This window comes from Aquarana catesbeiana, unplaced genomic scaffold (assembly GCF_042186555.1).
Source record: "Aquarana catesbeiana isolate 2022-GZ unplaced genomic scaffold, ASM4218655v1 unanchor226, whole genome shotgun sequence".
NCBI lineage: Eukaryota > Metazoa > Chordata > Amphibia > Anura > Ranidae > Aquarana > Aquarana catesbeiana.
The window spans coordinates 1,896,356-1,920,366 of record NW_027362653.1 but is presented as its reverse complement, the minus strand read 5'-3'; the positions used below and the strand labels follow the sequence as shown (position 1 = coordinate 1,920,366).

Sequence of the window (24,011 nt, the reverse complement as noted above, 5' to 3'; positions counted from 1 at the left end):
AAATCTTCTTTATTGAAAAAATGACATGGTATAAAATGCATACATCGCTCTGTTGAAGTGATACAGCATAACCGCTGATGCGTTTCACGCTCCCATAGAGCGCTTACTCATAGCTTCAGACTAAACTCAGAGCTCATTACTAGTAGTTGTTCCCTTACATTGGAGACCAACAGAAGAAGGACCCATTATATCAGTGGTCAGTGTGATGGTCCCTTACATTGGTGACCAATGGGAGAAGGACCCCCTTATATCAGTGGTCAGTGGGAGAAGGACATTCTTATTTCCTCTTCAGTAGGAAATCAGCTCCCCTTACAGATCATTTTTATTGAGAGACAGAAATTGTTCATTGCTCAAGGAACCCGTAGAAACCTTTGGAGGAACCCTGGCTGGGAAAGGCTGGACTAGGCGGTAATATATTTCTATCCCCCTTGGTGGGAGTGGAGATGACCCCATCTATAAGGATATACAGTTTCTTGAGGCTGCAGTTCCTCTGAGCTCCACAAGATGGTGATCACACCTCAACTCAGACAGGAAGTCTCCTTGGAATACAGACAGGAAATGATGTAATGTTACAGCTAAGAAGTTATAAATAAGAAGTTCCGAGTGAGAGGTGAGTTGGGAGGAAGTATAGAGAAGACATTTCTGGAAGTGGTAGCAGAGGAGGTAATAAGATCTTATTTTCTATTTACACCCAGTACACACTGCTGTCAGTGTCACTGTGAGAGTAAATTTCGTGTGTGTGTGTGTGTGTGTGTGTGTGTGTGTGAGTGCGCCGCCCATTCTAATTTCTCACCCTCCTGAGTCCTGTCCCTGAGCTGCTTACTTACTATATTGAAAATAAAATAAGAAATGTGTTTTTTGTCTTAATATCTACCTTAAATCACATTGCTAATTGCATTTTGTACTTTCTTGTAGCCTAAATACCAAGATTTGCACTTAAAACTGTAATTTTGTAACTTTTGAAAATGCCAGTAAAGACTTGGCTGTGCCAGTAAATTTTGGGTGTCGTGTCAGTAAATTCCAATCTAGAAGGTTGGCAACACTGCCCCCCGTCATGTCTGTCCTCTTCCTCCATAGTCACTGTGACGTCTTTTATCTCCAGCAGATGATGATACACGCATATATATAATGTGGAGACCTAGATTAACCCCTTCAGCATACCTCCCAACAGTCCCGGATTGCCCGGGACAGTCCCGCAATTGGCAGCTCTGTCCCGGGTACCTTCATTCCGGGACAATACAGTGTCCCGGAATCGCCTCCTGGCCCTGGGCCGATCTAATGCCCCCTAAAATAGCCCTTGCATCACAGCTGCCACGCACTGTGGTGGGCCCCTGGCTGGCGGAGACCCCTTTTACTTTTTTCTCCGGCCCCTGGCTCACTGCCCAAACTGGTTGCTAGCTGCAGCCCGCCTCGCATCTAGCAAGCAGTGATGTCACTAGGAGGAGAGAGGCAGAGACCCAGCATTTACAGCAGAGTGCACTTTTGAGCCGGGGGCGGAGTCGGGAGATGGAGCTGGCGGTCCTAGGTACGGAGATGACTTTCAGCGGCTGCAGGAGAAGGATCTGTTCTCCTATATGCTGCCCCCGCCGGTCCTCCTATCCAGCCTGGCGCTAGCTGCATCCACAGTGTAGAGTTAAACAGTCATCCGTACCTAGGACCGCCAGCTCCACCCCCGACTCCAGGTCCAGCTGTTCCTGCCCTAGAAAGGTAGGAGAAATGCTCCCTGCAGTGCAGTGTATCAAGGACGCTCATGGTCACTCTACTCCCTGCCATACTGGCCTCCTCCAGTCATGCTGTCCCCCCATACTGCCCTCCGCTGTGGCTGCCCCCTCCCATCACACTGCCTTCTACTACCACCCCTCTCATCACACTGCCCTCCGCTACCACCCCTCTCATCACACTGCCCTCCGCTACCACCCCTCTCATCACACTGCCCTCCGCTACCACCCCTCTCATCACACTGCCCTCCGCTACCACCCCTCTCATCACACTGCCCTCCGCTACCACCCCTCTCATCACACTGCCCTCCGCTACCACCCCTCTCATCACACTGCCCTCCGCTACCACCCCTCTCATCATACTGCCCTCCGCTACCACCCCTCTCATCATACTGCCCTCCGCTACCACCCCTCTCATCATACTGCCCTCCGCTACCACCCCTCTCATCATACTGCCCTCCGCTACCACCCCTCCCATCATACTGCCTTCTACTACCACCCCTCCCATCATACTGCCCTCCGCTGTGGCTGCCCCCTCCCGTCACACTGCCCTCCTCTACCACCCCTCTCATCATACTGCCCTCCGCTACCACCCCTCTCATCATACTGCCCTCCGCTACCACCCCTCTCATCATACTGCCCTCCGCTACCACCCCTCTCATCATACTGCCCTCCGCTACCACCCCTCTCATCATACTGCCCTCCGCTACCACCCCTCTCATAATACTGCCCTCCGCTACCACCCCTCTCATAATACTGCCCTCCGCTACCACCCCTCCCATCATACTGCCCTCTGCTGTGGCTGCCCCCTCCCGTCACACTGCCCTCCGCTACCACCCCTCATCATACTGCCCTCCGCTACCACCCCTCTCATCATACTGCCCTCCGCTACCACCCCTCTCATCATACTGCCCTCCACTACCACCCCTCTCATCATACTGCCCTCCGCTACCACCCCTCCCATCATACTGCCTTCTACTACCACCCCTCCCATCATACTGCCCTCCGCTGTGGCTGCCCCCTCCCGTCACACTGCCCTCCTCTACCACCCCTCTCATCATACTGCCCTCCGCTACCACCCCTCTCATCATACTGCCCTCCGCTACCACCCCTCTCATCATACTGCCCTCCGCTACCACCCCTCTCATAATACTGCCCTCCGCTACCACCCCTCATCATACTGCCCTCCGCTACCACCCCTCATCATACTGCCCTCCGCTACCACCCCTCTCATCATACTGCCCTCCGCTACCACCCCTCTCATCATACTGCCCTCCGCTACCACCCCTCTCATCATACTGCCCTCCGCTACCACCCCTCTCATCATACTGCCCTCCGCTACCACCCCTCTCATCATACTGCCCTCCGCTACCACCCCTCTCATCATACTGCCCTCCGCTACCACCCCTCTCATCATACTGCCCTCCGCTACCACCCCTCCCATCATACTGCCTTCTACTACCACCCCTCTCATCATACTGCCCTCCGCTACCACCCCTCTCATCATACTGCCCTCCGCTACCACCCCTCTCATCATACTGCCCTCCGCTACCACCCCTCTCATCATACTGCCCTCCGCTACCACCCCTCTCATCATACTGCCCTCCGCTACCACCCCTCTCATCATACTGCCCTCCGCTACCACCCCTCTCATCATACTGCCCTCCGCTACCACCCCTCTCATCATACTGCCCTCCGCTACCACCCCTCTCATCATACTGCCCTCCGCTACCACCCCTCTCATCATACTGCCCTCCGCTACCACCCCTCTCATCATACTGCCCTCCGCTACCACCCCTCTCATCATACTGCCCTCCGCTACCACCCCTCTCATCATACTGCCCTCCGCTACCACCCCTCTTATCATACTGCCATCCACTACTCCCCTCCCATCATAGCTTAACCCAGAACCCCGCACCCTGTACGTAGCTCGTCCCAGAACCCCCGCACCCTGTACGTAGCTCGTCCCAGAACCCCCGCACCCTGTACGTAGCTCGTCCCAGAACCCCCGCACCCTGTACGTAGCTCGTCCCAGAACCCCCGCACCCTGTACGTAGCTCGTCCCAGAACCCCCACACCCTGTACGTAGCTCGTCCCAGAACCCCCGCACCCTGTACGTAGCTCGTCCCAGAACCCCCGCACCCTGTACGTAGCTCGTCCCAGAACCCCCGCACCCTGTACGTAGCTTGTCCCAGAACCCCCGCACCCTGTACGTAGCTCGTCCCAGAACCCCCGCACCCTGTACGTAGCTCGTCCCAGAACCCCCGCACCCTGTACGTAGCTCGTCCCAGAACCCCCGCACCCTGTACGTAGCTCGTCCCAGAACCCCCGCACCCTGTACGTAGCTCGTCCCAGAACCCCCGCACCCTGTACGTAGCTCGTCCCAGAACCCCCGCACCCTGTACGTAGCTCGTCCCAGAACCCCCGCACCCTGTACGTAGCTCGTCCCAGAACCCCGCACCCTGTACATAATGCACTCCAAAACCCTGCATTCTTTTATCCTTTTTTTTTAAATGAATGTGCTGGGGTTTGTATGTATCCTTGAGACTCTTGCTTGTGGAACAATAATAAAAGCATATTTTATAGGTACAAGAAAGCCAGAGTTTTGTTTAATGACGCCCCTTAAGCTCCTGCCATTGTCAGAAGTTTGACCACGCCCACATTTGCCGCGGCGCGATATGCAAGGTTACTTCCTTCCTCAAGTGTCCCTCATTCTGAAGTTCAAAAGTTGGCAGGTATGCCTTCAGGGTCAGAACATTTCCGCACTTATGGGGCTGGAACAGTCTCCTCATTTTGGAGATACATCCTAGTAATAATAAACAAACAGCACTGACCATAAATAGACAAGACAATGACCATCCTGACCATACATGGCCTACAAAGGCCAATTGTTACACTACACAGGCAACAAATGGGCAATCATTACAATATGCAGCCAATACAATGATGGAGTGCAGAGGTCAGGAGTATGGAGCATAGAGCCCCTTACATTACTGGTCAGTAGGAAGAAAATATTCCTCAGCCTGTGATGAAGACTATGTTCCATCATTGGTGTCAGAGGGAGGTAAATACTGAAGGTTCTGAGGGAAGTAGAGGAGCTGAGATTGTGAGGGATAAAGAAGGGCTGAAGGTCGGTAGGGGCTTCTGAGGGCTAGTGGGGCTGAAGGATTCTTAGACCCTGTATAGGGCTGTCAAGGAATCGGGGAAGAGGGGGCTATAGGGCTGAGGGGGACTCTGGGGGAGGAGGGTCTTTGGGTCTGTGATTGTCCCAGTAGTGTATTTAGGTTTTGTGCTGCCCTAGGCCTGACTAAACTCATGCACCCCCTAATTTAAATATGACCCACCCCTTCCTGTCAAGGCCACACCCCTTGCTGTTTAAGCCCCGCCCTGAAATTTTCGAGTGGGGAAACTAGTTCTGAGGGCCTGGGGGGGGGGGGGGGGGCGGCAATGGACTCCCTTAATGTGCATAGATTTCCCCTCACTTCCTTTTTGACTATGGGGCAGGAAGTGAAGGGAAATCTCTGCAATGGGACAGGGATGGTGAAAAATAACTGATATAGAAAAAAGAAAATGACTCCTGCGCACAAGTGGTCAACCAGATATATGGAAAAATGTCACAGACTGCTGAGCTCTGATGAAGAAGGGATGTGCCCTTCGAAACGCGTTAGCTAGTAGTGATGCCTGTATGTTCCTCTAAGACCTTTGGAAAGCTTCGCTCATCACTACAACTACTTGCTGCTTGTTGCTGCTCGAGTTTTATGGCACCTGATTGTACTACTGCTTGTGATTAATTTTTTATTATTTTATTCAATAAATGTTTTACAAAAGATAATGCACATGGCCGGTGCGCCCCTCTCTCTTTTTATGGTGAAAAATAAACTGACAGGGGCTATAACCCTCCCTTACTCTTTCCAAAATGAAGAAAAAAAAAGTGAAGTGGCGCCCCCCCACAGTTGCGGATTGCCGGCCGCCCGCATACTGGAAGCAGTGCAGCCGCTTTATGGGGGCGCTAGACTAATTTGCCTCTCAGCCCAGTCCGCCCCATAAGACTGGCGCTACACTAACAGTGTAAGCCGGCGGGCACTCTTTCCATGCTGCCCCCCTGCAAAGTGCTGCCCTAGGCCTGGGCCTTGTCGGCCTAGGCCAGGATACAGCGTTGGATTGTCCTCCCTAACCATGTGCACTAATTTTTTAGACTGTTACCTGAGAGTAATGGAAGTTAATCTGCTCTTCATCTTTTCATCGTATCGCTTCTCAAGTGATATGTTCTAAGATAACAAGTGGAATGAAGGGCAGTCCTTCACCCATTGGCGGGCACTCGTTTATTCAAATTGTAGCAAACACTAATCAATCCAGACTAAATGTGCTTCCATGGGGAGTAGTAGTTTATAAATGTTCAAAAAACCTACTGCCCCCCCCCCCCCCCCCCACACACACACACACACACACACACACACACACACACATCTTGTTTGTGTGACCAATACCATCCAAATAATTCTTACTTTCATTTCCCAAAGTTATCCGTCTACAAGGAGACCTGTATAGATCAAATGATGGCACCAATGGGGATGGGGGAGTACTGGAGTCACATGACTGAGAGAATACTAAAAAGAGTGAAAGTGACATCACTCCTGTCAGTCAGCAGGCTACTGGAGATTGGAGCCTTACAGCTGGAGTTTTATCCGGAATTTCTGGTCAAATGTCAGCATGTTCCCCTTCATTGACCCTACATTGACCTCACAGCACTGCCTCAGAGCAAACAAGTCAAAGGAAGGATCATATTTATAATTCTTTATCTGCAGATCTAATGCTAATCAAAACCAGTTCATTAACCAAACAAACCCAACAGAGAACAGGGAATTTCTGATCTGGCAGACCAAGAGGTTTTTGAGTTCATGAAGATATAGCAAACACTAAACAGTCCAAATGAAATGTATTCCCATGGGGGCAGTAGTTCTTAAATGTACAGCAACCCTCCTATTACCCCCCACATCCTATTATTGTGTGGCCAATACCATCCAAATACTTACTTTCATTTCCCAAAGTTATCCGTCTACAAGGAGACCTGTATAGATCAAATGACGGCACCAATGAGGATGGAGGAGGACCGGAGTCACATGACTGAGAAGATACACAAGGATCTCTACAAGGACGTCATGATGGACAATCAGCCGCCCCTCACATCACCGGGTAAGAGGAGACTTGTAAAGGAGAGAGCAGTACGGAGGGTCCACCTAGATCCCCCATCATCTGATAAACACATAGAAACAATGTATTCAGTCAGTGTGTGTGTTTCCTACAGATGGATCCAGTAATGGGAACCCACCAGAGAGATGTCCCCGTCCTCTGTATTCCCGGGATTCCACACAGGAAGATCACACCATCCCTCACCATCATCAGGTAGATGAGGAACAATCACTGATAGTATCATTAGGATCTGTACATTTTCTGCATTGTGACAATTGATGTGATTTTTATTATATATTCAGAGTGGAAACCTGAGAGATTCTAAAGTCGAGGTTAAAGCAGAAGAAGAAGAGATGTATGTGAGGGATGATCAGCAGTCTATGGAGGAGGATAGAATAACGGGGACATTTATAGAGGAGGACAAAAAAGAACACAAAGATCTGTACCAGGACAACACAATTAAGTCCTCCAGGAAAAGAAACCCACCAGAGAGATGTCCTCATCCTCTGTATTCCCGGGATTCCACACTGGAAGATCACACCATCCCTCACTGTTACAAGGTTGGTGGGACAGAGCTTTGAGAACATGGATTCATAGAGATGATGTGTGGATTTTCTATGTGAGCTTATAGTTTGCAAATTATATTCACTCATTTTTTTATTTAGAGTGGAGATCCAATCGATATAGAATTTGAGGTTAAAGCAGAAGAAGAAGAGATGTATGTGAGGGATGATCAGCGGTCTATGGAGGAGGATGGAATAACGGGGACATTTATAGAGGAGGACACTCCTACAGAGATCAGCACAGGTGGGTCATTAACACTAAATACATTCCTCCACCCATACTGCCGACATCGCGGGCGCCCTGGACAGGTAAGTGTCCATGTTTTAAAAGTCAGCAGCTGCAGTATTTGAAGCTGCTGACTTTAAAAAAAAATAAATAAATTTTCGGTGGAGCTCCGCTTTGAGACAAACTGGGATGTGAACTTGATGTCTATGGTTTATGTACTTTAAGTTGCTGTTGGGTACATTATAATAACTACTTGAGCTTCAGAAGATTTTACCCCCTTCATGACTAGGCCATTTTTTTTGCTATTAAAGCGTAACTCCATTTTTGTTTAGTAAAAAAAACATCCCCCTCTGGGTGATCTATGTACACTGCAAGGATTATAACAAACTTTGTTGCAAATTCCTACCTTTTGTTATTCTGAATAAATGTTTTTTTGTCTGTGCCTCCTGTACTGAGTGGGTCTAAAGCAGTGGTTCTCAACCCTTCTAGTGCCGTGACCCCTTGATAAAATTTCCTAAGTTGTGGGGACCCCCAACCGTAAAATTATTTTCGTAGCGTGGGTTGTCAGCACCCAAGGCAAGACAAGTAATTTGCGCCCCTAACCCACCGACATTTAGCGCTCCCTAAGTCCTTTCCACTCATACACTATTAAAACCCCTATGGTACATTTTAGGATGTACCACTCTTTGTTCTCCTTTCTTTCCATTTTATCTCTCTATCCTAATTTCTTGTTTTTTTGTTTTGTTTTTTTCCCCCCATCCCCCTCTCTAGCCGTCTTTCTTGTTCTTTCTCTCCCCTTTTCTTTGTTCCTCCCCCTCTTTTCCTCTCCCTTCCATGTATTCTCAATTTTTATTCCTTCTCTTACTCCTTGGTGGTGGGATGAGTGGCAGTGCTGTTGGGGAGTTGGGATGAGTGGCAGTGCTGGGGGGAAGTTCTGATCAGCCAACTTAGGTGCTCTTGATCAGGTTCATCTGCTGATCTGAGAACTGTAGTGGGGACTTTTAATGGCAACTATAATCACAGGTAGTGTTACTCACTGTGTCTCCGACTTTGTGATGTCTCGTAGCAGTGACAGCTATGCCAAAATCAGGAGATAGGGTCTCCTCCAGCCCCTTCCACTTAACATTCCTCACCAGTCAGCTGACCTCTAGTCTCTGCCCCCAAGCCATGCCGTGAACTGAATGGGCAGATGCGAAGAGGCTAAGTGGGCAGCTGGGGGCTCCAGGAACAGCCCTGCTGGGCGGCCACAAAAAGGCTGGGAGAGCGGTGCGGGCTTCAGGAACAACCCAGGATTCAGTGACCCCTGGCAAATCATCATTTGACCCTCAGGTTGAGAATCACTGGTCTAATGAGAGTGGTTTCATAATTGACTGTCAGGTGTGCAGCTGATGGGTACTAATGAGGAAATCTGCTGGGCCTGCATCCCTTTTAGACGTGTTTCTATTGAAAGTCTCTCTTCAAAAAATAGTATTTTTTAAAACCGCTTACCTGTAAAATCCTTTTCTTTCGATGGACATCACGGGACACAGAGCCACAGTAATTACTGATGGGTTATATAGGTATCACTGGTGATTGGACACTGGCACACCCTAACCAGGAAGTTCAACCCCCTATATAATCCCTCCCCTTCCAGGGATACCTCAGTTTTGTAGCCAAGCAATAGAAGTGTATTAGAACTAAATATATTTGGAATTCTAAACCACCTAGATGTGCTGGCCACATACTCACTAGACGCCAGGACCAAGGTGGAATGGGCTTACCCAATATCGACAACTACTACTATGCCTCAATCTTAGACCAAATTTACTATTGGTGGCATCCTACGCCCGAAAAAATATGGTCCACCATAGAAGCTTCTTGCGCACAACCCGCTACCTTGACAGACTACCTCCTACTAATGACAGCTGGATATTCTCCGACCCCTCGGAAAATTAACCCAATGATATCTGCCTCGATGTTGGCCTGGAGAAAACTTCTAAATATGTACCCGCAAAACTCACCTAGTAGAACTTTACCGATACCATTAAAAGCCATATCCCTCTGCATCCCTGATCTGAACCTTTCCAAGTGGCAATCCGCTGGTATCCTGACCATTGGTGACTTGAGAGATCATGGTTCGCTGCATACCTTTTGAATCTCTCCAAGTCAAATTCAAACTCCCAAACTCAGAAGCTTTCACATACATGCGAATCTCACACTTCCTAAACCTTGTTAAACTACCCTCCACAGTGAATATCCCTGTACCAATATACCACTACTACTCCACTACTCCATGCCCCAGTATAGGTATCTCCCTGATGTACTCATGTCTCAGCGACACTCGACCATGCTCCCAAGTGCGCTCCTTAAACAAATGGGCGGAGGAGTTGAAAGTCCCCCTCACCCAAACCCAGTGGCAACGAGCATTCACAGAAACTCATAAAGCGTCTCGCTGCTCAAACCACTGGGAATCCTACCAAAAGACCATCCACAGATGGTATCTCACCCCCTACCGACTGTCTAAAATGTATCCAGGCCAATCACCATGCTGCTGGACAAATTGCGGCAGTATAGGCTCCATTGCACATACGCTATGGTTTTGCAAATCCTTGAGCTCTTTTTGGAACCAAGTATTTGCTCTGATCTCCTCCATCACTGGGATTTCATGTTCCCCGACTCCTGCCCTGGCTCTCTTACACATTGGCATAGAAAAATTTCCACCTCAGTCTAGATGTGTAATTCTCCACCTACTATATGCCGCCAAATTAAACATCACCAGACTATGGAAAACCACCACAGTCCCCTCCATTTCTAGTACTGTCGCTGATTTCAACTTCCAGTGTGAAATGGAAAGGATAGTGGCTAGGAAAAATTTAACTGTCCAAAAACATATGGCTTTGTGGCCACTCTGGTTACAACACCCAAAATGTACTGTTCAAGTGTAACTGAATTGATATGAACATTTTTGTCTTTATCTATGGTCCGCTGGTGCCCTGTCCCCCCACCCCCCCTCCCTATACCCCAATTCCTTTCCCCCCCTCCACATCCCACCCCCTCTCCATCTAGATTCTCTCCTTACTCGATTACCTGCTTCAGCCAACCAATTTGAAATGTTACTGTTTACTTTTTCTTTTTACACAGTGTTATCTGTAAAAATAGCTTGTTTCTAGATGGAACATCTGTTCCTGCTATTACTATCGGTTTGGTCATGACATGTATGTACCTTTTTCTGAAAATCCAATAAAGAAATATTAAATTTAAAAAAAAAAAAAAAAAAGTGTATTAGAAGAGGGGCGGGACCTCTGTGTCCCGTGATGTCCATCGAAAGAAAAGGATTTTACAGGTAAGCTGTTTTTAAAAATCCTATTTTCTTTCTCGAACATCACGGGACACAGAGCCACAGTAATTACTGATGGGATGTCCCAGAGCAATGCTACCTGAGGGGGGGGAACCACGACCAAGTAGGGTGCAATCAGACCTGAGGACCCTGTACCCCTGCCTGCAGCACACTACGCCCAAAGGCGATATCCTCATGCCTTCTCACATTCACCTGATAGAATATGGTGAATGTATGAACTGAAGACCAGGTTGCAGCTCTGCAGATTTGAGCCATAGAGGCCTGGTGATGCACTGCCCAAGAAGCACCAATAGCCGTTGTGGAATGTGCCCTGATCTGAAACGGAGGAATCTTTTGTTTCAAACCGTAAGCCTGAATAATCAACTGTCGAATCCATTTAGAAATGGTAGCTTTTGACGCTGCCTGTCCTCTATTGGGACCCTCTGGCAGCACGAACAAAACATCCGTTTTGCGAATCTGAGCAGTTGCTTCCAGATAGGTCTTGACTGCTCTTACTACATCCAACGAATGTAGTGATCTTTCTTCCGGAGAACAGGGATCTGGAAAAAAGGAAGGTAGAACAATGTCTTGGTTTAGATGAAAATCTGAAACCACCTTCGGTAAAAAACTAGGATGAGGGCGTAGTACCACTCTATCCTTGTGTATAATCAAATAAGGCTCCTTACAGGAAAGGGCTGCTAATTCTGAAACTCTTCTAGCAGAAGAGATGGCTACCAGAAAAATTAACTTCCTTGTCAGCAAGACCAAAGGAATCTGACATATTGGTTCAAAAGGCTGTTTCTGTAACACAGCCAGGACCAAGTTCAAGTCCCAGGGGTTTAGGGGCGCCCTAACCGGAGGATTAAGACGCATCACCCCCTGCATAAAGTTTTGGACCAAAGAATGCGAAGCAAATGGCCGTTGATATAATACTGATAAGGCCGAGACCTGGCCCTTGATGGTACTCAAGGCCAGCTTCATCTCTAACCATTGTAGAAAATCAAGAATTCTACCTATGACATATTTCCTGGGATGCCAACCTCTGGATTCACACCAGGATATATAAGCTTTCCAGACTCTGATAAATCATTCTGGAAGCAGGCTTTCTTGCATTGATCAAGGTAGATATCACAGAACCTGAAAGCCCACGACTCTTCAGAACGTGGGTCTCAATAGCCAAACTGTCAAATTTAGCGTTTGTAAGGCAGGATGGAACACTGGACCTTGAGATAACAGGTCTGGGCGTACCGGTAGTATCCACGGGAACCCACCGTCATCCTTACTATTTCTGCATACCAAGTCCTTCTGGGCCAAGTGGGGGCCACCAGAAGTACCGACTTCCTTTCCTGCCTGATCCTGCGAAGGAGTCGTGGCAGTAGCAGAATAGGCGGGAATGCGTAAATCAGTGAGAACTGATGCCACGGAATCACCAACGCATCCGTCCCGCATGCAAGAGGATCTTTTGTCCTTGCCACAAATCTGTCTATCTTTTTGTTGAATCGGGATGCAAAGAGATCTACATCTGGAACCCCCCATCTTTGGCATATGGCCCAAAAGACATCGGGATGCAGAGACCATTCCCCTGGAAGTAACTGCTGGCGACTTAAATAGTCCGCCTGCCAGTTCTCTATCCCTGGAATGAAAACTGCCGATATGCACGGCACATGCCTCTCTGCCCAGACTAAGATCTGGTTCACCTCTTTTTGAGCAGCTCGGGTCCTGGTGCCTCCCTGATGATTGATATAAGCCACTGCTGTGGCATTGTCGGACTGGATCCTGACCAGGCAACCCTGTAGCCTGATAGTCCAGGCCTTTAGGGCTAGATATATCGCCTGGATCTCCAGATTGTTGATGGCTAAGGTCCTCTCGGTCTTGGACCATACCCCCTGAACCTGACTGTTCCAGAACTGCTCCCCAACCCGACAGACTGGCATCTGTTGTTACCACCGTCCAGGTAACCGGTAGAAAGGATTTCCCTTTCTGCAGGTTTTCGGGTATTAGCCACCAATTGAGGCTGTGACGCACCGCCTGAGACAGGTGCATCGGAAGGTCTAATGCCTGAACCTTCTTGTTCCAGGCCGACAGAATACTGTGCAGCATTCTTGAATGAAACTGAGCATAGGGAACTGCTTCGAATGAAGACACCATCTTCCCTAGTAGCCTCATACAAAGGCGGACAGAAGGACTCTTCTTGGTCCCGACTGCCAGAATCAGCTCCCTTAAAGCAATGATCTTTGCCTGAGGTAGAAATACTTTCTCCTGGCTTGTATCTATAATGAGACCCAAATATTCCAGTCTTCTTACTGGTTTTAGGAAAGACTTTTCTAAGTTGAGGATCCAACCCAGGTGTTCCAGGTACTTGACTGTGGTCCTCAAGTTTCCGTTCAAGGAGGCTACCGACCGGTCTATCAGTAGCAGGTCATCTAGGTATGCTATGACCGCTATACCCTGAGCCCTTAATCTGGCCAGAGGAGGGGCCAAGACCTTTGTGAACACTCGAGGTGCAGTGGCTATCCCAAAAGGCAGAGCCACAAGCTGGAAATGGCGCCCTCCTACCTCGAAGCGCAGAAACTTCTGATGAGCAGGAAAAATGGGCACATGCAGATATGCATCTCTGATGTCTATTGATGCCAGAAATTCTCCTCCCTGCAGGGTGGAGACTACTGTCCGAATTGATTCCATGCGGAAGGATTGAATCCTTAGGAATCGGTTCAGATCCCTTAAATCCAGAATGGGCCTGACATCCCCATTTGGTTTTTGGATCGTAAAAAGGTTGGAATATAAGCCCAATCCTTGATCCTTCACGGGAACAATCATAATGACCTCCTGCGACAAGTCGCTCTAACGCTAGAAGGAGCAACTGCTTTTTCTCTGGATCTCTGGGGACACTTGACCTGAGGAAACGAGGAGAGGGAAATTCCTGAAACTCCAGCTTGTACCCTAAGGTTACCGTGGAGATTACCCATCTGTCCTGGAAGTCCTCCTGCCAGAGCCCTGAGAACTGTAGCACTCTTCCCCCCCACTCGAGCGAGCGGGAGCACCCCCTCATGCAGAGGTCTTAGCGTTTTGCCTAGTAGGCTTCTTCCCCCAGGACTTCTTTTGTCCCTGGGGATGACTCTTGTCTCTGGACTTCGAGGCGGCCATCGAGGCTGAAGCCCCCGGCGCTGGGGAAAGAGTCCGTTTGAAAGAGGGACGCTTACTCTTCTTCTTAACAGGTAAGAGAGTACTTTTCCCACCAGAGATTCTCTTGATATAGTTATCCAAGTCCTCTCCAAACAACCTTTCACCACGAAATGGAAACCCCGCCAGTAGCTTCTTACATGGTGCTTCGGCTGACCAATTTTTCAACCATAGGATTCTACGTATATGCACCAACCCCAGTGAAAGACGGGAGGTTTGCACGATAGCATCTCTAATGGTGTCAACAACAAAGCATAAGGCCGCTGGAAGGTTAGCAAACCCCTGGGCCTGCTGTTCAGGTAATACTCTGATGACCTGCTTAACATGGTCTCTTAAGTATTGACAGACTCCAATCGCTGCTACTGCAGGTTGAGTCACTAAACCTGCTAAGGAGAAAACATCCTTTAATAGGGATTCCATCTTTTTATCTACAGGATCCCTGAGCATCCGAGCATTGTCTACAGGACAAGTCAGACTATTATTTACAGAGGAAATGGCGGCATCAATGGCCGGTGTTCCCCACATTTTAATAAACTTTTCTTCCATAGGATAAAGTGTTGAAAACTTTTTCGGCGAAAAAAAACTTTATCTGGGTGATCCCACTCAGCATAAAGGAGCTTTTCAAGTAAATTATGAACAGGAAAAGCCTGTGCTGTTTGAGGTTTCAGTGACCCCAGAGAAGAAGAGGGTTCTTTAACTGATTCAGATATGGGCAACTTAAATGTGGAGCGGACCAATCCAGTAAGGATCTGTAAAAAGACTTTCTCCTCTTGGGAAGTCGCAGAGGGACCCTCTCCACCTGATTCCTCCGAAGAGGAATCATCCGTCCCATCCTGATCCTCTGAAAGGGATTCCTCTCCTTTATCCCTGAGCTCCTCTGCCTGAGGGTCTTGGGGAACAGAGGAAGGCCTAGTGCGTTTTCTTCCACCAAGTGAAGACGTAATCGCGGCCATTAATCTTTCCTCTAAACCATTAATTGTTGAGGGAAAAACCTCCTGCGTAATGTATACAGGGGCTGAAGTGCCAGAAGCAGGTATAGCCCCTGACCCCAACGGCTCTCCCTGTCTCCCTGGCTAGCCGTCCCTGGCCCCTCGAGGGGGGGGGGGGATGCTGCAGACGGGGGGCCCTCAGAACCTGAACGAGATCCCCTAGAGTCTCTGGTTCTTGGGGTGCTTGAACCTCTTCTACCCATAGTGCAAAGCAACAAGGTGGAGGTATCAAAAAATGAACACTGACTGCTGAGCGATGTAGTCTGCCTAAATGCCTTGCTACCCAATGCTCAGTCTGGTGTTACTTTAGTAAATGCTGCCTAGGAGAATGCCTGTGTCCCACCTTACATGCCACCGTCAGCTCTGTGTCCCTCCAGAAGGCTTAGTGTGCCTTTAATAGCCTGCACCGGTCCTGTGGGCGTCTGAGCATGCTGTGCTGACGCCCCCCCCCCCCACCGCGCCCCCCCCTTCGTTTTTTGAAAAAAGGAGCGCTTTCCGCGCTAGCCGACCCTTCTGAACCAACATGGAGGCTGGGGGGGGGGGGGGGATAGAGGCCGGTAATGATGGGCCTGCCCATGTAATGACGGCGGTGAAAATGCGGTGTCTAACTGCTTAACAGATCGCCTGCGGCCTCCCCTTAGTCTGGGGGGAGATATCCCTGAGGAGAGCCCCCCATCCCATCCTACCTGGAGCCGGCCGGAGGAGCTTGTGCAGCATGGAAACACTGAGACAGACATCAGCATGTGAAGGTATGTGCTCTTGGCAGCCCCCGGTGGTCACAATAGGCATAGCATGCATTTACCTTAAAGGAGAAAACCTACTAGAATTAAAAAATTCTGTGGAATCTCCCTTACCTTATCCAGCTGCAGGGTTCTGTACACAGACCCAATCTTCGCCTCTCACGGTGGGCTCCGTTTGAAAAACCGTCAGACTGGGGCCTCCTACGAATAGGGAGATCCACAGTTCTGGCCCTGTAAAGCACCCGGCTAGAAATTAGGCTAGAAAAACCATTTTCTAATATGCGGGGTCCAGCTCTCTAAAAAGAGAAGCGTTACAGGTAAAACCTCGTTTCTTCGGACACGAGGCCCGGGTACCATCCAATTCGGCCTAGAAAAGACACTTTGAATGGATCCGGTCTGTCTGGCTTGCCCCAGTATAGGATATTCCCTTTGGAGCTCAGCACGGGACATCTTTACACGTCCATCACCTAAGACACTGGCGTAAAAACTGAGGTATCCCTGGAAGGGGAGGGATTATATAGGGGGTTGAACTTCCTGATAGGGTGTGCCAGTGTCCAATCACCAGTGATACCTATATAACCCATCAGTAATTACTGTGGCTCTGTGTCCCGGGATGTTCGAGAAAAAAATGACATTTTTGTTGCAGGGGATGCCTGAAATCTGACTTGTATCTTAGGCAGACTTCTGGGAAAATTTGGTGAGCCAATCAAACAAGCAGGAAATTTATGTTTCTGGGGAGTGGTCAGTACACACTCTGTGTACAGAACAACTCCAGGTAGCCATATTGCATTTACAGAAAATTACAGTGGCTGCAGATTGAAAAGGAAAGGTCATTTTTAATAACATTCAATTACAATATGACTTGTGTCGCAATTATATGCGCTATATTTTTTCTTTTATTTGCTATTTTTTTTTCCCCACGAAAGTGGAGTTTTAACCACTTCAGCCCTGGAAGATTTGGCTGCTCAATGACCAGGCCATTTTTTGCGATACAGCACTGCATCGATTTAACTGACAATTGTGCGGTCGTGCGACGTTGTACCCAAACAAAATTGACGTCCTTTTTTTTTTTTTTTTTTTTTTTTCCCCATAAATAGAGCTTTCTTTTGGTGGTATTTGATCACCTCTACGGTTTTTATTTTTTGTGCTATAAACAAAAAAAGAGCAACAATTTTGAAAAAAACACAATATTTTGTACTTTTTGCTGTAATAAATATCCCCAATTTTTTTTTTTTTTTAAAAAAGCAAATTTTTTTTCTCAGTTTAGGCCGATATGTATTCTTTTACATATTTTTGGTAATAAAAATCGCAAAAAGCATATGGTTTGCGCAAAAATTATAGCGTCTACAAAATAAGGGATAGATTTATGACATTTTTATTATTATTTTTTATCTTTTCTTACTAGTAATGGCGGCGATCAGCGATTTAATTTAATCTTTTTTTTTTTTTTTTTTTTTTATCGAGACCGCGACATTATGGCGGACACATCGGACACTTTTGACACATTTTTGGATCGATTGACAATTATACAGCGATCAGTGCTATAAAAATGCACTGATTACTGTATAAATGTCACTGGCAGGGAAGGGGTTAACACTAGGGGGCGATCAAGGAGTTAACTGTGTTCCCTGTGTGTGTTCTAACTGTGGGGGTTGGGAATGACTATAGGAGATGAGAGATCGTGGTTCCCAGCTCGTAGGAACTCACAATCTCTCTCTCCTTACAGAACTGGGACTGTTCTGTCCCTGTTCTGCCTCTCGTGCACCTGCGTTCGCTCGTGGCCAGCGGTCATTACGACCACCAGTCACGGGCATCGGCACCTCCGCTGTGCAGCGGGTGCACACGCCTGCTATTCCGCTTAAAGGGCCTGACGTACAGCTACGATGGTTTGCAGTGGTAATCGCGTCCCCAAGCTGGCCAATTTTCCCCATAGACTCCAATGTTAAGTCCAAATTTGTTCCCTGGGGATTTACCGGTAGCCCTTTCACAGTACCGGTGCTCCCGGGCCATGTATCACAGAAACACTAAACTTCAGGGTTCGGTAGAGGGCATCTAGTGGTACCTCCAAACTGAGCTTTATGCCCGGTACCCCAATTGGAAGGTTCCGGTTACCGGAAAACGTCATTTTGAACCGGTATAGCTCAGGTCCGGTACACCGTATAAAACTCAGGGTGGCCTCGTTAGATTTCCCCAAGGGTTCCCTACAAAATGACACCCCCCCCCGTTTGATTTTGGGGGGGATATTCGATTCTTAACACCCCTGGTCATGAAGGGGGGGTACATTTTTCCAAAGCTTAAGTGGTTAACAACCCTCTTGTTTTCCCTGGACCTACAATCTCAGCAGTTTAGATGGTGGACGGACAAGGGATTATATCAGATAGGCCAATTTATTGATCGCAAGGGCATACGCCCTTTCTCATACTTTGATCTGCTTTTAGAGATGCCACCCTCCTGAAAGGTGGTTTTTTTTTTTTTTTTTTCACCTACAACAAATTTTATGTTTTCTACGTTCTCTCCAAAAATGAAGTGATGACCTTACAATGCAAATGGTGTTTGAGAAGAGATGTTTACACTGCAACGAAGGGTGCATTTCGTTGCTGTACAGACTGTTAGTTGACCTGTTTTCCAAATTGCCCTATCAGTTAGCGTGGGAAAAAAGATCGTAATATGGACCCTGAAGGAGTGGATTGGCAAACCTGGAATGCCCGTATTCATAAGGGTATAATGAACATAGGTTTGGTTGAGGTGGGCTTTAGAGTTTATACTGTAGATGGTATTTAGTACCAGATTCAAAAATGTTTCCAGGCTCTTCATCCTCATGCTTTCGGGGTTGTGGCCAGGTGGGGATGTTCCTTCATATCTTATAGACGTGCCCTAAGGTTAGACGTTACTGGGGACATGCAGGCCCGCTGTTAGAAATCGCGGGGCCCGCGTACAGCCTACCTGACAGACCCCCCCACTCTCTGAAAATATCAAAATGATATTTTTTGCTAAAAATACACTAAAATCATTCGCAGACATAAACCCTACTTACAAAATTCCTGCTAAAGCTAAAAGATAACAATGTATTGAGTTAATAAATAAAGTTCTGTGTGTGAATTACATATTTACTGGCTGCTTCCTCCGCTCTCCATCCTAAAACATCCTCCTGTGTGCCCGCAGCAGCCGACAGAAGGGAGAGGAGGGAAGCCGGCAAGGCTGCGGTGAATGGGGTGGGGCACACGGAGAGGCCCGGCACCAGAAGGAAGGGGCACCTGGACAGGAGAGGGTGATCGATGTGGCATTTATAGGAACCAATCCTCTGCCAGCGGGCAGGAAGGGAGGAGGAGTTGCTTCAGGGGGAACTACAGGGGATCTGTTCCAGTAAATGCCACACAATCGCCCCCCCCCCCCATTCAGGTTCCCCTTCCTTCTGCTTCTCATCTGCCTGGGCCCTCCTGTTAAACTGATGGGGCTCAGGCCCTGTACAGAAGGATTGGTGGTACCCCCTTCTCGGCGGCCCTGGTGACATGTTCACTTTTTGATATATTCACTTACCCTGGTTATTATTGTTGGGGACGCTCTGCTGATGAACATGCCAGATATACGCAGACCCTAATTTGTTTTGACGTTTTTGGCGGTCAAGATAGCCATTGCAACAGCTTGGAAAAGCCCGGTAGTCAACTGAGGAGAAATGAAGAAAGCCGGTAACCGGCTTCTGTTACAGGAACATTGGTCCCACACAGTGCCTATCAGTGATGTTAATCAGTGCCCACCAGTGCTGCCAATTAGTGACACCCATCAGTGCCCATCAGTGCCTCTTCATCAGTGTCACCTATTAGTGCTGCCTGTCAGTGCCGCCTCATTAGTGTCAATCAGTGGCATCCATCAGTGCAACCTCATCAGTGTCCATCAGTGCAGCCTCATCAGTGCCACCTATCAGTGCTGTCTCATCAGTGCCTATCAGTGCAGCCTCATTAGTGCACATCAATGAAGGAGAAAAATTACCTGTTTGCAACATTTTAGAACAAACTATAAATACCGTATTTATCGGCGTATAACACGCACCCCAAGTTTAGGAGGGAATTTTAAGGAAAAAATGTTTTAAGGAAAAAAACTTACATTTAAATGCCCATTAATGCAGCCTTGCACAGTGTCCATCTGCATGCTTGTCCAGTGTCATTTGCAGCCTTGGTGTCATTTGCAGCCTTGGTGTCATTTGCAGCCTTGGTGTCATTTGCAGCCTTGGTGTCATTTGCAGCCTTAACAGTGTCCATTTGCAGCCTTGCAGCTTTGTCTGTGTCCATTTGCAGCCTTGCCCAGGCTGCAGTTAAAAACTGCAGTGACTTGTCAGTGTCACTGCAGTTTGAAAATGGCGCCGAAATACATAGCCGTGACTTTTGACGGCTCTCTGCCACTTTTGGCTCCACTCGTAGTCCCGCCCAGGATGGGCGTGACTGTGAGCGGAGCGAGCGCCGCCCATATACGGATAGCCGAGTGTACTCGGCTAGGTTCGGCTTGCTCCGCTCACAGTCACGCCCAGTCCCTGTGCCCATCATAGGGCGGGACTGGGCGTGACCGTGAGCGGAGCTAGCCGAACCTAGCCGAGTATACTCGGCTATCTGTATATGGGCGGCGCTCGCTCCGCTCAGTCACGTCAATCCCGGGCGCGACTACAAGTGGAGCCGAAAGTGGCCGAGAGCCATCGCAAGTCACGGCTATGTATTTCGGCACCGGCGGCGCCATTTTTAAACTCGGCTATCTGTATATCGGCAGCCGGCGATCGCTCCGCTCACGGTCAGCGGGGGATCGCAGGGGATCGGCGTATAACACGCGCCCGCGTTTTTCCCCTGATTTTAAGGGGAAAAAAGTGTGTGTTATACGCCGATAAATACGGTATTTTATTTTCCAAAATTTACAGTCCTTTTTTTTGTTTGTTTAGCAAAAAATGAAAAACCCAGCGGTGGTTAAATACCACCAAAAGAAAGCTCTATTTGTGTGAATGAAATTATAAAAAATTTCATTTGGGTACATTGTTCAAAGTGTGAGAGGGCTGGAAGCTGAATAATGGCCTGGGCAGGAAGGGGGTTTAAGTGACCAGTAAGCAAGTGGTTAATGGCAGTTCGCAATGTGGTTGGTAGGGGGCTTCTGAATGTACAGGACTCATCTCTTTTATCTTTACTTCCCCTTACTACTTTTTTTTTTTTTTTTTTTTATCGTCTCCTTCTTTTTCATTTTTTTCTATATATATATATATATATATATATATATATATATATATATATATATATATATATATATATATATATATATATATATATATATATATATATATATATATATATATATATATATATATATATATATTTTTTTTTTTTTTTTTACCAACAATGCTGCATATTGTGTAGCTTAATTGATACATCTGTTTGATTGCTGACTATCCTCACTTTAGGCATATCTGTTATTAGTAATTTTTGGTAAGCGGCTGCTCTATCTGGGGCCAAGATTTCTTTATATTTCTAGTATTCTCATGTCCATGTCTCCATTTCTGAAAGTGATATTTTGCTCCTTAAAAAGATACCGCACTTCATCCAGGGTCCATACCTCTCAACAGTCCCGGATTGGGTGGCACTTTCCCGCATTTTCACCTTTCTCCCGCAGTCCCGGTGTACAGGGGCTTTATCACGCATTACTCCATCTATTTATTATATGCTAACAGTTGAGTGGGACCTGCCGCAGTGTGAACATCCAGGACAGCCAGGGATTGGCAGGCAAGCCAGCGTGGGTACGGCCGCAGTGAGAGAGTATAGTTGTCAAATCCAACCTCTGATGTCGGATAGACGAGGGGCCGATATGCATTTCAGGTGTTCCTACACAGCCTACACAGAACTTTATATAACTCAAAACTGAGTCTGTATACAGATTTAAATCTTGTTGCTCCAACACTTACCAGTCCATTCTTTCAAAATAGCCCTGCTAGCGGGAAAGAGGGACATCCAGCCAAGTACATATAGACAAGTGCAGTGCTAATATAAACTCATACAATATTTCATTAAATCAAACAAGACAAAAGAAAGTTAAGGTAAACGTAAAAGTGTCCAATAAGCCCACAGGAAAGGGAGAAAATCATCACAAATATTAATCCACAATACAAGACCAATATTCATGAAAGGATGTAGTACGCTTATGCTTGTCGAAGTGCCCTTCCCATAGACCTAACCAGAAAAGGTGCAAGTTGTGAAATGTGTCACCACAGTGTTCCTCCGCTGCATGCCATATTACCCCCTCCCGCTGACTACCTCCCGACCCTTTTAAGGATTCTAAAATCCAGGAGGTGGAGGTGGGCATTTGGGTCATGGGACCGCTGGAATTGGCTGTCACAGCGGTCACATGACTGGAAAGCTCCTGATCGCTAGTATGCATCGGGAGATATCCAGTACCCGCCAGCTACTGCACTGGGAGCATGGTAAGTTGTTTTAACAGGGCCGCACCTGCCAAGTGACCACATATGTGAGTGGCCGTTGTCAAGGGGCTGAGCATGCTTATCAAAACAATTTGCCCCTCTAAATGTAGAGAAGTCAAATAGAGCTTAACATGAAGGAGCTCTTGTCCCAAGATGCAGTGTCCGTCCCCCTCAGGTCTATAGGTCACCCTCCGATTTGTAGTTATACTAGTAAAAAGCAAAAGCTATGGCTACCACACAGCGTAAATGCCATCCAACTGAAAATGATTAAAATGTATCAAAATACTCACATAAATTAAAAGCGAACAGCATGTATAGTAATACATCTGGTCCTGGGAATAATGCAGGCCACGTCGGGATTCTGATTACAGACATTGACTCCGCCCTGCGCGTTTCATCATACAGGACGTCTTCCATGATGCCTTCCAGGATAACTAACTTATACTCTAGAGCTATTCTCCATCTAACAGGGGCATATGCAGGAATTAGAAATAGTCGATGCAACTTATCCAGCATGTTCTCCCCTCTCGTAGCACACTTCACAAACTGATAGAGTCCCGGAGAGTACGCACCTTAAGTTAGCTTGATTAAAATACCCTGCTACAAAAAGGACCCCATCAGGATAAGCATGGGCACATTGGAGAACTTCACTTGCTAATGCCCAATTAAGTAGGCGGAGGCTGCAGTCATGAGAATTTAGCATTAGGGCAGCACTCCAAGAAGCAAGCACAACTTTTTCTGGGTACCCCAAAAGGGAGACCAGGTGCTTACAATAGGACTACATTTCCTTCCTGTCTGTTCCTATGCAGAAGGCCAATAGCCCATATGTGCACAGTACACTCCAGTGACGTCACACCTGTTTAACTGTACTCAGAGTCCCTTACATGGTGCAGCACTTCCAACGCGGAGCCTGTATCCCATCCTCCAGTTCAGCTCTTATGTCACCTCACTCTCGGTGAGTCTTTTCAGTGTTTTTCAATTTTAGTAGATGGACGGGAGATGAGGAAAACCTCAGAGGATTGTCTCACTTTGTCTCCAGACTGTAAAGTAGAAGATGAGGACATCACACAGTATAGTCCAGGAGAAAACCCGACTACCTCAATTGTCCATCCAGCACCACATAGTGTTAAACCTGGACTTCTCAGATTCTTTACTAATGAGGGTTCTCTTTTATACTCTTTCTCCTGTGACATACAGGCTTATACACAGGGGCTTCATGATGCCAGGCCAGTCCTGGGTAGGGTCGGGACATGGGGTGTGCAGTAGGGGCGGCTGCCATGGATGCAATGATTTACTGTGGGGATGGGGGGCCTTCATTTTGTTACAAGGCTGGGCAGTTTGGCATCTTTGCCCTGGGAGCTGGATGACCTGGTCCCAGCACGGTTCCTGGGTATGGAGCACCAGTCTTTAGGAAGGAGGTCACGATAAGAGACCCTCCTCGCTACCAGAGCGGACCGTCATCCCTGCCAAGGCACACTATGCCCCCCTTGGTTGGCAGCTTTAGCACCAACTTTGCTGGTTATAACGGCAAGATGACTTCTTACTTTGCAGCATTCACTACTTGTTGACCCTTGGTAGTGTTCCTCCTATGATATAAGCCCACTTCTTTTGTATGCATCCTTTTTAGGAACTTCAGACCAGGCCTAG

At 47.7% G+C, this 24,011-nt stretch overlaps 2 protein-coding genes and 1 pseudogene across 2 annotated transcripts in view; 2 read left to right on the top strand and 1 right to left on the bottom strand.

The window, feature by feature from the left end:
* LOC141121596 (uncharacterized) overlaps positions 1–24,011 on the bottom strand; it is a 482,112-nt pseudogene that overhangs the window by 65,337 nt on the left and 392,764 nt on the right.
* The window catches only part of LOC141121614 (uncharacterized), a 257,821-nt gene that overhangs the window by 175,987 nt on the left and 57,823 nt on the right, over positions 1–24,011 (top strand). The window lies entirely within an intron of this gene.
* LOC141121625 (uncharacterized) lies at positions 592–24,011 on the top strand. The gene is made up of 7 exons (XM_073611275.1): positions 592–663; positions 6,767–6,911; positions 7,024–7,121; positions 7,211–7,468; positions 7,574–7,715; positions 23,350–23,601; positions 23,992–24,011. Exons 2-7 carry the CDS (start codon positions 6,800–6,802, stop codon positions 24,009–24,011), a joined length of 882 nt encoding a protein of 293 aa, XP_073467376.1. The 5' UTR covers positions 592–663; positions 6,767–6,799.